The sequence below is a fragment of the Sceloporus undulatus genome, chromosome 2 (genome assembly GCF_019175285.1).
Source record: "Sceloporus undulatus isolate JIND9_A2432 ecotype Alabama chromosome 2, SceUnd_v1.1, whole genome shotgun sequence".
NCBI classification, from domain to species: Eukaryota; Metazoa; Chordata; class Lepidosauria; order Squamata; family Phrynosomatidae; genus Sceloporus; species Sceloporus undulatus.
In genome coordinates, this window is record NC_056523.1 from 159,267,607 (window position 1) to 159,282,441 (window position 14,835).

Here is a 14,835-nt window from a genome sequence, read left to right on the forward strand (position 1 = left end):
ACGAGCAGCACTGCGCAGGCGCAGTGAAACCCATTTGTATGTATTCGCAGATGACCACTCGAAGAAACACCGTTACAGGTAAGCAACCTGTACTTTTGATGGCACTTCCTGTTTAAATGCCTAATCATTATGGCTCACAGTAACTCTTTAATGCCTGGTTACTATTAAAACCCACATTGTACATTTTCCTTGTGACTCTATATCCCAACAGCTGATACCTCTTAAAACCATCCAGCCAAATTCAGGATAACGAGAAAAGGCCCCGTAAAAAGAAACTTCTTCGTTGGAGGCTTTGGTAAGCGAGGTGTGCCTGTATTTCAAAGGCTAAGTTGGTGGGAAGACAAAGAGAAAAACCTAGCATCCAAAAATAAAATGCCAGAAACAGATAAGGACACTTTCTCTTACCTGTCCTGCTGTGTCAACTAGCTGCAGGTGAAATTCGTCTTTCCCCACCATCAACATTTTGTTGTAAGCTAAAGAGAAGAGGAAAGCAATTAACAGCTGTATCATTCAGGCCCACAGCATTTCTCCCAAACTTAACCTACCTCCTAGGTTCCACCACAAAGATATGCACTTGAGCTCCTTTTTATCCCCTCTTGGTCCTTTCCTTCTACCTATTTAGGCCTTGGCCTACCTCTAAATCAGTAATCCATCCCCTCGCTTCCTTTGGGTTTGCACATATATATGGTTTATGGTTTATTTATATGCCGCCCAATCACTGGGAATCCGGGTGGCTTACAACAGAGGGGATAATAGATGGTTCCCTGCCCTCAGGCTTACAATCTAAAAGACACAACACAAAAGGAGATGGGAATGGTGAGGGGGGATGGGGATCAGGTCCAGCATTCTTCCCTCCCTCTCAGGCCTGGACCAAGGCAGATGGACTGGAGGGAGGGCTCTTCTTCATATGCCTGCTCCATTTCTCTTTTCTCAAACCCTAACCAAACCAGAGTTGTTTCACCTGCGCTAGGGCAGCAAAAGCACAGGGATTATGACAATGGTATCTACTCCCCAGAGGCCATTTAAAAAACCTCTTATCAAGCAAATGCATTCAAGAAATTGTACAGAGATGCATAGAACTTGTACAAACTAAGGGCTTGTTGGTCTGTTTGCTGTGGGGTTTTGTGGCACAACTGCCACTGCTATAAAAATCAATGAAGTAATCTTTAAATTGTGATAAAGGGGAATGAAGCGTCACAAAAGGGAGAGACTGAAACAGTAGGATGGCATTTAGAATTAGAATAGAAAGAGGAGGCACAGCTAAAGTGGTCATAAAAAGCAACCAAACAGGTGTAAATATGGCTCTCTGCTTGCAGCCACTATGAATATATCCACACCAGATAGTTAAAGCACTTTGATCTCACTTTAACTGTTATGGTTCCATGCTACAGAATCCTGCAATTTGTAGTTTGATGGCACACTTGGAATTAGTATTTTAGAGTGCTTTAGTCCAATCTTTTGAACTAGCAGGGAGAACTGTAAGTGTTTCACCAAACTACAAACTCCAGGATTTGCTAGGATGGAGAACTGGCAGTTAAAGTGCTATCGAAGTGTACTGAGTGTTTCTACAGCTTTTGCCCTAAAAAAATATTAAATATTCTTTCTACAGCAACCCAGCTCACATGCCAAAGGCCCTAGCAGACTGAGTGTTGTGTTGCCTTGCAGTAAAAATGGCAAACTGGGTGCCTTCCAGGTATTGCTAGACTGAAACTTCCAGTATTCCCAATCTTTGGGAGCTGCACTCCAACAACATCTGGAAAGCCATACACTTGAAGAAATAACTGTCAGAGAGCAAAAGAGAAAAGAAGATACACACAGAAACTTTCACTGGTGGATCATAACTGAACACTAGCTGCTTTCTAATAAATGTTTGGGGCAGATGCACCTCTAAAACTTTTATAGAAGTGATTATCACATTGTGCCATCAAGAACTGTGATGCTCTACTCTACTGCCACCCAGATTTAAAGTCAGATTTCTAGGCAATCCTGTCTTCAAACAGCCTAAAATCTGTGGGTGGGTGGGTGGGTGGGTGTGTTTGAAGGGCAGCCTCTTTTAAAAAAAAAACAAGAAGGTACTGCTGTGATGAGGTGGAATTGGAGTAAAGCAGGAAATTAGTAGAGAGGTGCTACCCAATCCGTTTTCTTTTCTTTTTTAAAAAACAACCCCACCCAGACTCACAGAGAAGTTTTAACTGAAGAGGTTCCACACTACCCACAGCAGTGGCAAACAGTGTCTGGTATTAACATTACCGGAAACTCAGTAACCCACTTTATTAACTCCAGTTTCAGCTGCTGGAATCAGTAGCTGTGGCCATTGCCTTTCTCTCCCAGTTTCTTATTCAGAACAAGCATCTCCCTGTCTTATTCCAATTTGCCTTCTAACCATCAACAAGTCAACCCACATTTAAACTGAATCAAAGTACTGACTTTGCCCACAGAAATGTGTGCACTCTTAAGACAAGGACTGATGTTATGCATTTATTTATCTATTATTCTTACATATATTTAATTTATATCCCACCTTTCTCTCAATATGGGGCCCCAGGCACACCCCTAACTCAGGAGTCACCAGAAGAGAGCCTGAGGATAAATACCTCCTCCACAGAGGACTCACAGAAAATCCCATGCAACTTCCTCCCATCTCCAAACTACACTCTGTATGGGATCATCTGTTTCTCTTTCTGTTCTTTGCATTCACCCTCATCATTTGTGTGCATGTGTTTAACAACGAGGCAAAAATACTCTTTATTGCTGCTGCCTATATAACCCACTTCTAGGTTTTTCACTTCTCAGTAACTATCATGTGGTGCATGGGTGAAGAGAAGGAATACGGTACATCTTACCTCCGCCTCAACAGTGCAAAATATGTACTACATAACACCTTCATGGTGTAAGGACAGCAGTAGTAAAGTATATATGCATATGGATGGTGGTAGTGGTGGAGGAAGGGAAGGAAGAATAGGGCTGAAAGCATCATGTTTCCATCAGCATTCTGTGCTAGGTTGGATCTCCTAGCTAGCCTACTTGGCAACTACATTAAGAGTCTATCTTTATTCTTGCTTGTGAAAAGGGAAGCCTAGATTTTTTTTCATCCCTCTTTCTCTCTGCATCCACTGCATGACAACACTGTTCAACACACAAAAGACTGTAATCCTGTGCATACTTACTGCAGAGTAAATTACAGTGAAATAAGCATGGCTTACTTCCAAGTAGATGGACAGTGGACCAGAGAGCAAGGCATCCACAAGCTACTCACTTCTGAAGTGCTAAAGGACAGACAGCCTTCGCACACACATCCTGGAAGAATGAGTAATTGTTCCCTGCTGCAGGGATATTTGTACAATGCAAACTTGAAGTCATTTCAAACTTTTCAAGGTAGGAGGGGAAAGATCACATAAATGCAATGAGTAAAATGCAACATTCTCCCATGAGCCATAGAAACATGGCCTACACATTACCTGAAAAATATGAATGTTTTTATGTGCCCTCTGCTCATAAAGAGTAAGACAATACAGAGTACAGACATCATGATAAATTGCCTACTGTAGATGTATGGTAAGATTTTTGTGCAAAGAAACCACATGTATCCTGATACCTTCTGGCTGCACTGGTCAATGCAGGTCTTCATGGCACGGAGTGTGAGATCACTTTGCCATGCCAAAGGACTAAGCCAAAAATACCAACAAGACCCTACAAACCCTTCTTACTCTGTTTTTTCCCCCTCTAAAAAAACCAGTGCCCAGATAACACCCAGTAACTGCTACAAGACTTACTGCTTTCCACTGTGGGGTCATAACAGTCCAGAAATTCCCCATCAATGAACTGGTGAGCAAGGGATGTTTTACCTGAAGAGGAAAGATGTGAAAATAAAGCATTGCATGCTCTTTTTGATTTTGGCAGCCAATAAACAAAGACATTTAAAAGAAAACAAATAACCAACTTCCTCCAGCAGGTTCCCTTGCTTTTCCACAGGAATTAAAATTGCACCAGCTTCCAATTCAAGACCACTTTAGTCTTGCTAAAGAAAGACTAAAGATTAAATCCAGAGGCAAGGGGAAGATAGTGACAGTGAAACCGGTGTTTTATTTTTATACCATTAATGTCCCTTAGGGATAGTCAGGCAAACAAAGGACAAAATGGTGAACAAATCCAGAGTTTCAGTATTTCAAATGTCAGGAGGGGCTTCAAGTGTCAAGAAACTGAAGACAATCTTGAAATTATTCCATGTTTAACAAAATAGTCTAAAGTATTACCAAAGGGCATTTTAATCCTGTTGACAAAGGGATACTTCCAAAGGATGAAAGTTATGAGTGACAGTTCTCTACACATTGTTAACTGAAATACAAAAGACACAAGTGCATTCGATTGATCTGACATTTCGCTGTAAAAATTGGAAAGATATTGTTGAACTTCTAGAAGAAATAATTTTATCTTTGCATCAAATGTCACAATGTTATCCTTACTGCTTTGGGGAGGGAGGGGGAGGTTCACATGCATGTGTTTGTTTATAGTGGCCAACTAACATACCATTTGTGATTGTAATAAATGGGACTGTAGTCCAAAAAAATCTTATTGCAGAGTTAATCTTAAGTGTAAATTATGCTATTTTGGCTTGCTTTGCTTATGAACAAAGTTATTCCTCTGTAGTACATTTTGATCTTCTACTTTTAGTAAATACATTGCAAATGTATATTAGTTTTCCAGAAATCAATACATTAAAACCAGGCTTCTATTAATTTATTCACTTATTCTCTTCTTTCTTTTCAACAAATTAATCTAATAACATTTACAAGATAACTCTATAACTAAGAAGTTCCATTAAGCCCATTGGTGTTTTTTTGTGTACCTTCAAGTTGTTTCTGACCTATGGGGACCCTAAAGCAAACCTATCATGGGATTTTCTTGGCAAGATTTATTTAGAAGGGGGTTGCCTTACTCTGAAAGGCTGTGGGTCCCCAAGGTCACCCATGGCCAACCAATGATTCAGACCTGGTCTCTAGAGCCATAGTCCCACGCTCAAACCACCACACTGTGCTGGTTCTGATTCCCAAGTAAATACATGGAGGATTGGTGCCTTAGACATATGCTATTATGTCTCAAGTACTGTAATATAAATCCAATGGAGATGGGGAGACTTTCTTCATCCGTTACAATACAGTCAATACCTAGGAGTTCAGTACCATTTATAAATTATTATCCCCATGCTCACAAAGTAAACCAAATATTGTCATAGAATTTATAGATAAGGACTATAATAACATATCATCAACTCATTTAGTATTTCTGCCTAGTAAGTTTAATATTAAGACAAACCTGAAAGACATACTGAACATGTACTTCTGTGTCTGATTACAGGTCCAACATTCAATCAACATTACCTTCACAATACGCCAATACCGCAGATAATACTGTGTATCAGCAGTAGAATATATACACATAGTCCACAACAATAGTTCTCAAACTTAGGTCCTCCAGATGTTTTGTCAGAAGTCCCAGTCAGTATGAGCAAATGCTTGGGAAGCTTGGGAGTCGACATCCCAAGCATTTGGGAAGCCAGACTTTTAGAACAGTGCACTCCACCAGAGAATGCATCTTCCAGACACTTAGTTGGGGAATACAGTTTGGGGATACAGGTGGAGTAGCTGATGGAGTGCACTGTTGTACCCAGTTAAGATTCATGTGACCTGTTGCCAATGTCTGCTTATGTGCTGCCAATACAACTTTGTAGAGTTACTTTCTGGCTTGGGGATTCTGAGAGTTGGGAGTCCAAAAATTAACTTTTCAAATTTCTGTCTGCCAAGAAAAGTGTGTGTGTGTGTGGGGGGGGGGAAACATCAGCAATTTGCTGCTGCTAGAACATGCAAAATGGGACACATATGGGTGGGGTCCATAAGCTCTCTCAGAAGTCATATAGAGGTGTAGATGAGATGAAAAAATCCCAATTTCAGAAAAATAAATTTAAGCCAGCCATGGCCTTGCTCTTGCTGCCCCTATTTCTGATTGATCAAGGAAATCAACTACCTCCAGGTGTTTAAGCATTTAGAGCACTGGTCAGTTCTGTCATTGCTCACACACCTGCAGATCATGAGGATGCAGTTGAAAACAGGGAGATCAGCAGGTGTTGCCAGGTTGAACCAAAGCAGCTTTCAGGTATAGCAGCAACAGGAGACAGGTTGAGTATCTTTCCCCCTGCACCTTTGTTCGCCCATCACACAAAGCTCTGCATGAAGCACGTGTGCATGCCTTCAAATCGCCTCTCAACTTATAATGACCCCATGAATTTCCTTAAGATTGTCTTAGGCAAGGAATCCTCAGAGGTGGTTTTGACACTTCCTTCTTCTGAAACAGAGCCTGCAGAACATGGTATTCATTGGTGGTCCCCTGTCCAAATATTAAACAGGGCTGACTCTGCTTAGCTTCCAAGATCAGTTGGGATCTGGTGTCTTGGGAATATTTAATGCATACAAAACAGAATTAAACGATCCTTTTATAATACAGCATTTACAGTACATGCAAACTGTCCTGGAAAAGACAGGATGTCAACACATGACTTCACTGCACCAGAGGAGAAGGGATTTATACACTACAGGACAAAATTAAGTCACAGTTCTCAGGAATAAAGCAGCTTAACTGGATGCCCCCAACTGAGCACCCCTGGGTTTCAGCAAAATGGAACACTGCCCCAAAAAACCTATGACCCTCCAATTAGTGGGGCACTACAACTCCCATATTCACCAATCATTGGCCATGTTGGCTAAGGCTGCTGGACATTGGAGTGAACAAAATCTGAAAGTCCATATGGCTACCATCCCTGCACTAGAACCACAGGATTTTACTACTTAGTCAAAGCTGAAAACAGTATTTTAAACTCCACTGTGTCCATGTGGAAACTGGGGGACTCTGGGTTCTTCCACCCCAATTTAATATAAACTTGCTTAAGGTAGCTTTGCTCCCCTTTACACAATTCAAGCAATAGCACTTTATTCTTTTTACCAAGCACCTGATCTCGAGTGCAAAAAAAGGAGGGACAACATATCCCCAAAAAAACAGTGAACAGAATTTTTAAACACCTTTCCTGTTTAGAGGAATTTCCCCATATGACACAACTGTGTGACAAGAGAGCCTCTTAAATAACCCATTATAAGCACATTATTAACAACACAAACTACAGAGGCCACAATGCTCAATACTGTAAAAGATTAGCTGTATACTCATTTAAGAGGTCCAATCTGGGAGCATCTTGCTTTGCAATCGCACACCATTAGCTCTACCCTGGCCCAATGTCCCGTTCAGAACTGTTCAAACAAGGTGCAGACAGTGGTACCAGGAGGATCAACAACCAAAGTGCATGCATTACAGTCCTATACATAGAAAGGTCCAAGCTACTTAGAAATTTTTTAACCCATATTGTCATGGGGAACAGAGAGGAGAAGAATCATTCACCGCCACCCCCTCCATGGCATGCACAAGGATATAGCCAAACAGGATCTTCCACAGATGTTCCCTCACCCCATCCCTTCCCCCAAGAAAAAGGTGACTACAGGCTTGCTCCAAAGAAATGAGCTCTTTCACCACCCAGGATCCCATGTATAACCTCTGACCTCTCGCCATTTCCTCCCACTGCTTTTAGATTAATAGAAACCAGACCCCAGGCAACCTCTCTCTTGCATTTGCATTGGGGGTGGGATGCTGGAGAATCAGATGAGCCGGAATTGTATGTGCAAAAATAGCTCCCCTGGGAGGAAGCAGCAAAAGGTCACGCAATCTCTGCCCACCACCAAAAACTCACTACTTGCAAAACCCCTGGGATGCAAAAGCAAGAGGAGCCAATAGGGCTGCAGTTCACAAGAAACAGGTGGCCAAGAAGCAAGGTATTTGAAGAACGCATGATTTAAACATCCTTGGGACTGAGTTTTCTTGGCAAGATTTGTTCAGAGGGGGAACTCAAAGATATAGCCGTGTTAGTCTGTACAACTGGCCTGTAGAGATTTTGTAGACCCTTTGAGACTCAGTGGAAGAAAGAAGTTGGCAAGAGGAGCTATCCTAGACTTCAGCCCACTTCCTCAGGTGCTCTTGGTCCCTAGAAGGTGCTGCAAGATCTCTCTGGATACTTGTCCGGAGGGGCTTTGCCTTTGCTTTCCCCTGAGGCTGAGAAGTCAAAGAGATAATAGCCCAGTCTGTGGAATCCGTCTGTAGAGAGATCTTAGGCCTGGAGTGCCCACACACCCAGCAACCCTTCCTTGCATGTGATGAGGGTGCCACAGCAGCGACATGCCCACCAGAAGGGGTACATAATGATGACATCACAGCTGCACTGCTTCCAGACGGGGTGGCGCGGCTGCGATGTCATCGCGATGTCTCTGGAGCTTTACGGCGTTGCAGTGACGCCGCAAAAAGGAGCCGCTTTCAGGCGCTCCTTTTTTGCTCCACAGTAGCACTGCAATTTGGTTGCTGCAGTGCTCCTGTGGAGCAAAGAGAGGCGTCGGGGAGGCGCCTCTTTCTGGTGGCTTGTACCCCAGCTTACAGCCCCTTTCAAGTCCCACTTGAAGAAAGAAGTTGGCTTTGGAAGCTTTCCTAGACTTCAGCCTACTTCCTCAGATGCATTTGGTCACTACAAAATCCCTCTAGATACTGTACATGTTCAGAGAGGGTTTGCCTTCCCCTGCGGCTGAGAACTCAAAGACATAATAGCTGCGTTAGTCTGTGGAGTCAGTCTATAGAGAGATCTTGGAGCATCTTTGAGACCCAGTGAAAGAAAGAAGTTGGCAGCAGGAACTTTCCTAGACCTAAGTCCACTTCCTCAGATGCATTTCGCTGGGAGATACGATGCCTGAGGCTGAGAGAATGTGACTTAATTAAAAAACCGTAATTTAAAAAAAACCAGTAGAAACCATTAAGGCACCACACCATAGAAATAAAAATCCATTAAAAAAGAGAGAGACGCCAGGAGGGAGGAACCATATCCGCTTTGTTGGCGCGCGTCCCCTGCGAACGAGCCTCCCTCCCTCCCTGGCCCCTGACTGAGAGAGAGACAATGTGGCCTTCGCTCAGTCAGGAGACGCAGCGCCCCCCTCCCTCTCCGCCTTGGCGCGCGCCCATTGCGGCTGTGGCGAGCGCGAGACCCCTCCCTCGCGCCCCACCCTCCGCGGCATCGCCCTGGCAACCCCCGCCACGTGCCTCCCTCCCTCCCTCCCTCGCCTCACCCAACTCACCCACGGAGCGGTATCCCAGGATCACGACCTTCCGATAGCGCACCAGCGGCATGGCACAGCGGCGGCGGCGTGGTCCACCTTGGCCCGAGGGGGAGGAAGGAGAGGGGTGAAGAGCCCGCCGGAGAAGAGAGAGAGAGAGAGAGCCGCGGGCGCCGCCGCGACTACAAACCGCCCACGTGACCACAACACTGGGCCCGGCGTCGCCGCTTCTCATTGGCGCCGGGGAAAAGGGCGCGTGCGCGATGGGGAGGACGCCGGGTTCCATTCATGAAAACAGCTCCCAGGGGAGGGGAGAAGGGGAGAGGCGTGGGCGCTGGAGCCAGCAGCAGCAACCAACAAAGCGGGGGAGAGAGAGAGAGAGAGAGCAGCCTCCGCCGCCGCCATGCGCCAAGGGTCCCGCCCGCGCGGGACTGGGGTGTGCCTCCAGGGAGAGGGGTGCCCGGCCGCGTCCTCCTCCGTTTCCTTCTGCCTCGGACTGCATGGCACACGGAAGAATTAATAACCCGCTTCATTGACACCACTCTAACTGCCACGGCGCAGTGCAGGGCAATCCCGGCACCAGACGCGATCCGGTTTGACACCGCTTTAACTGCCCTGCCTCAAGGCTGGAATTCTGGGAAGCTTTTGTAGGCTTCAGCCTCCTTCCTCAGGGGCGTTCGGCTGAGAGAGTGTGACTTAATGTCGATAAATAATACTTATAAGTATCAATAAATAATATCAGTAAAACGACCCTTCCCGAAATCCCAGCCCAGGAGGCCTTGCCAAAATGTCCTCCATTTTGTCAGTCTATTGTAAGCCACCAAGGCGTTTTAACGTTGATAAGAGCTGTGTAAATGAACCATACGGAGCGGGTTTATATTTGCGCCTTTAGCTTTTGCCGTATGTTAACTGGTTGTTGCTCGCCGCCTGGATCCCTGGGGAGAGGCGGGTGAGAAATATACTGTATTGTTATTATATAGGGAAGTTGTGGAGAGAGAGAGAGAGGGGCGTTGATGGACCACACCCCTGTCAGCTTTACCATCCCAAATACAGTAATTAAAAGGCGCGTCGTAAGATGTAGTTCTGAGCGTTGGAGTGTGGCTCTGACTGGAGGAGACCAGGGTTCCTGTTCCCCGCTCGGCCATGACCTTGGGCAGGAAGTCACGCTCTCTCGGCCTCCTCAGGGGAAGGCAATGGCAAACCCTCTGTGAACCGGGCTTGCCAAATGAGAGGCTCCCAGCCGGGAACACGACAGCCCCGCCGCCATTCCTCCTCCCCTCTTCTGGACCTGAAACGTCGTTCATAATAGCTGCAGGCAGGCCCTCCCAGTCCCTCGCTCGGATGTGAGCGCGATTCAAAATTCCCGCGCTTTCGAGATGAGCCTGAGGGAGGGAAGCGCTCGCCTACATCTCTCCAAATTGAATGGGAGGCTATTAGGCTAATGTCTGCCTGGCTTTGGCAGAAAGTGGCTCCCAACACGGTTTTATGAAACGGTTCCTCATCCCTCATCGAAAAGGGCATGGGAAATCCCCGGATTCCGCAGTAGGAGTCCTTCCACATTGAGGAAACAATCCGGCTTGATACTGCTTTTAACTGCCATGGTTTAAGGCTATGGAATTCTGGGAATGGTAGTTAAAAGCAGTATCAAACGCCTTAGGTTCAAAATACACTGCAGAAATAACCCAGTTTGACACTGCTTTAACAGCCATGGAGTCCTGGGAACTGTAGTTTTGTGAGACGTTTTGCCTTCTCTGTCAGAACGCTTTGATGCCACAATCAACTACAGTTCCCAGAATTCCCTAGCATTGAACCAGGGCAGTTAAAGCGGTCTCAGATTGGGCTATTTTTGCAGTGGACCAAGAATTTAAGTAAGTAACACTGTACTTTCCTTCTTTTGAAAAATAAAATAATGAAGTTAATCTTCTGACAAAAACTGAGCCCCAATTTTGGGGGGAAAGCAGGATGATGATGATGATGATGATGATGATGATGATGATGATGATGATGACGACAAGAAGTGGAGGAGGAGTAATAGTAATAATAACAATAAACATTTCCTTACATTCACATGTTCTTTCCATTTGTTGACTTCCACCTATCAGCAGATCTTTGGTGCCTATGCTGAATATATCTGTCCTGTCCTTTCCTTCTTTCCATGGATGGATGGGGCAAGGACGCTAAGCCTGATGTGCCATGAAAGGGCAGGAAATCATTAGCGCTTGAATGTGTCTTTAACTGCCAAGAGAAGGGATTGTGGCATATTTTTCATCTTTGGCAAAATGGCAAGAAATACTTTGACTTAGGTGGCTGCTCCTTTTCCTCAGGCAGCAAAATGGCTTGAGTCAACCTTGTTCTGCAGCATGTGATGATTAGCGTGGTGCCACCCAAAGACCAGTGCCAATCCATAAGCCATCAGCTGCCAGTCCCTGAAGTTAGTTTCCCAAAATGTGATTTGTTTGATATTTGATGTTTTAAATTTGTTTTTTCTTTTCTATATGGTAATTTTATCTATTCTTCTTTTAATTGTTATTATTTTAGAATGTACGCCTTGGGCAGGCTTTTATATTCTCTTTAATTTTACCGACTTTGTACAGCGCTGTGTATAATTACAGCGCTTTAGAAATAAAGTTTAATAATAATAATAATAATAATAATAATAATAAAATGAAAGGAACACTTGCAGCCAATGGGCACGAATATGGTACTACCATATATACTCGACTATAAGTCAACCTCGTGTAAGTCGAAGGCAGATTTTGGGGGCAAAATTATGGTATTTGATATGACCCTTGGGTAAGTCGAGAGTAAAATTTAGGAACATGCAACAAATTATTTAAATGATGAAGCAATGGAAAACAATGCCAAAGAACCTACAAAATTATGGCAGGCATCATTGTTTTAGCTCACACTAAAGGCTGAAGGGAAGAGAGAGTAGAGGGAGGCCAGTGCTTCCAGGACAGATTGCACCTTTGCCTTTCACCAGGGAATGGTTCCCTTTTTAATAAGAGTTAAAGTATAGAATTTACATTGATCCCTGGATAAGTCGACCTAGGTTTTTGGGGCCAATTTTTTGACTAAAATGTCTAGACTTATACATGAGTATATACAGTAGTTTAAGAAGCACTGGCATAATGGTCAACTTCTTTCCTCCACCTTATTATAATGTCAGTAAGAGGAATGTTTCCGCCCTCGTGGCCTGTATCTCTGACAGGAACATAGAAAGATGTGGGCTACATGCAGGAACACCCCCCATGCTTTTTTGTGGCTCCCAAGCTTGCCCCAGACCTCCCACTGATCACAACATGAAAATAATCAGACAACACACCATACGCAACCTGTTCACCTTTGCCAGATGTTCCCTTGAATGCATTAGCTTAGTTTTGGAGTGGCCTCTCCCTGCATTTAAATCCCTCAATACCATCTGAACTGACAATATCTCAGAAAGAATAGAAGCTTGTGACTCTAACATCATCACAATTTTTCTCCTGCATGATTTTTTAACTTCTTTGCCTGATGAAGAAGCCAGTGAAGCTTCCAAAGCTTGCATAATGTATTTATGCTTTGTATGTTTTGTTAGAGGGCCCAAAAAGGTATTGCTGCTTGTGGATTTTGTTGTGTTTTGCTGGACAGGCAAAACAGTTAACCCCTGAATATATTTTTAGCTTAGTTTTGGTTTTGACCAGTTGGTATTTAGATCTGCATTTCTTTGATAACTGAAGAAGCCAGTCTTGGTTTGACAGACTCTATCGTGAAGGTTAAATTCACATTCTCTATCGCAGAGAGTTCAAGATAGATTGGTGACTCCTGTTGAAAATTCAAATATCTCAGTCCTCTGCAGATGATATATACTATGAAACAGCCATGTTGGCTATAGGACTCTATAAACTGTAGTCCAAAAGAATACCTTTCTGAGCTCTGCTATTAAAGTGCCTAATTCACTACTTTTTACCTTTAGTTGATATGCAAAATGTGGCACCATCTCACCCTGCTTACAGTTCATACTGTAACATGGCATAGTTTGACTTTAAGTAGTTCTGTATGATGGTTGCCATACTGAGAGAAAGTCAGAGCATAAATTCAATAAATGTGATTTTAAAAAAAACCCATTATACTCTTTGTATTCTCCCAAACGCTAGCTAAGTGCCAATGCCATATTGTGTACATATGTACCTGTTGACTTACTGCAGCCCCATGAATTTCACTGGGCTTTCTCAAGCAGAGAATACTCAGAGGTGGTTTGCTAATGCCTTCCTCAGAAATATACCTAGCAGTACCTGGTATTCTCTGGTTGTCTCCCATCTAGCTACTAGCCATGCCTGACCCTGCATAGCTTCCAAGAACAAATGGCTCTGGTGCCTTCAAAGTATTTAGGTTGCTAGAACCATAATATCCTTCTCCAAATAGCGGAGAGTGAAGATGGCTTTGTTGCAAGACAGGGAAGAGGAACCTTCAGCCCATGGAGGTAGTTCAGTCCCACAGCTGGATGGGAAGGGAATCAGTACTGTCCCTGATCAGAAATAGAAGGGATGCCCTGTCTAGCTTCACTTAGGGGAGGGGGGGAGGCTGGCAAAAACCATCTTCAACAGAGGAGAAAACTGCTGCTGTCCTTCCCCAACACTTTTCAGCTGGAGTAAGAAAGGTTCAACAGACATAAATGGAGTAGGGGCAAAATTAAATATTCATAAAAGAGAGGGAATGAGGTATAATCCTTGCTGTTCTTTGCCAGTTGTAAATCTGCCCCTCCTCCCAATGATCCAGCAGTGGCTTTGCCATGCAAAGGAAGTATAAACCATCCCTACCATTTTGTTTTGAGGTTTTAGAAAGCTCATTATATGATCCGGTGTGGGCAGAGGAAAGAAGGAAGCAGTTTAGTTTCCTGTGACAAATGGCATCACTAAGGAGGCCCCCATTGGTGCCTAGAAACTGGAATAGGAATGCAATGCCTTATAACTGCAGGAGAAAACAGCATTTTTCACTCCATCTTTGGAAGCCTATTTTTTTTTTTCACCTAGGTCTTTTGAATTCTTTACCAGGGATTAAATTCCAATCATCAGTGCCAGCGCTTGCACCTTTTACGTTAGAGCTGCAAACAGCAGCACATGATTATTCTTAATGTGTGTTCATACTGTAATGAGCTTGTTCCCACTTAGGATTTGATACGAATTAAAATAAAACGTTTTTAATAAAATCGAATTAAAATAACACAGTTGTTATCCCGCTTTCAGAATCGCTTTATTCATCGTTCCCATCTGCTTGTTTAATTCGGATTTTTTACCTGCAAGCGTTCAGTAAGCGTTCTCACTTGGCATGAAATCGGTGTTTAAATAAAGCGATTCTTCTCCTCCATACCTTATTTGGAGTTGTCAATCAATACTACGTCAGAATGACGTAACGGTAACCCGCATTAATCGGAATCGATTTATCTGTGACATCGTTTCCATCTCTGTGACCGTTTCTGATTCGATTTATTTTTGGCGGTTTTTTTTAAAATGGACCAATCAAGGCGCTTAAACGATCAAACGTCATAAGCGCTGTCTGCCTTATATACATTTTCCCTCCGAATTTAGTAGGAAACCCAAGCTCTTTCCAGAGGAACTATGGGATTGGTTTTCCAGGGCAGCATCCCTGCTTCATGTCTCCTAAG

At 43.8% G+C, this 14,835-nt stretch overlaps 1 protein-coding gene across 1 annotated transcript in view; it reads right to left on the reverse strand.

The window, feature by feature from the left end:
• The window catches only part of RHEBL1 (RHEB like 1), an 81,480-nt gene extending 72,050 nt beyond the window's left edge, over nt 1–9,430 (reverse strand). Inside the window, exons 1-3 of the mRNA XM_042455860.1 lie at nt 9,213–9,430; nt 3,774–3,845; nt 406–473 (exon numbers count right to left, since the gene is read on the reverse strand). Of these exons, the coding sequence (XP_042311794.1) occupies nt 406–473; nt 3,774–3,845; nt 9,213–9,426 (354 nt within the window). The 5' untranslated portion in view covers nt 9,427–9,430. The remainder of the gene's footprint in view (nt 1–405; nt 474–3,773; nt 3,846–9,212) is intronic.
• Between the last annotated feature and the right edge of the window lie 5,405 nt (nt 9,431–14,835).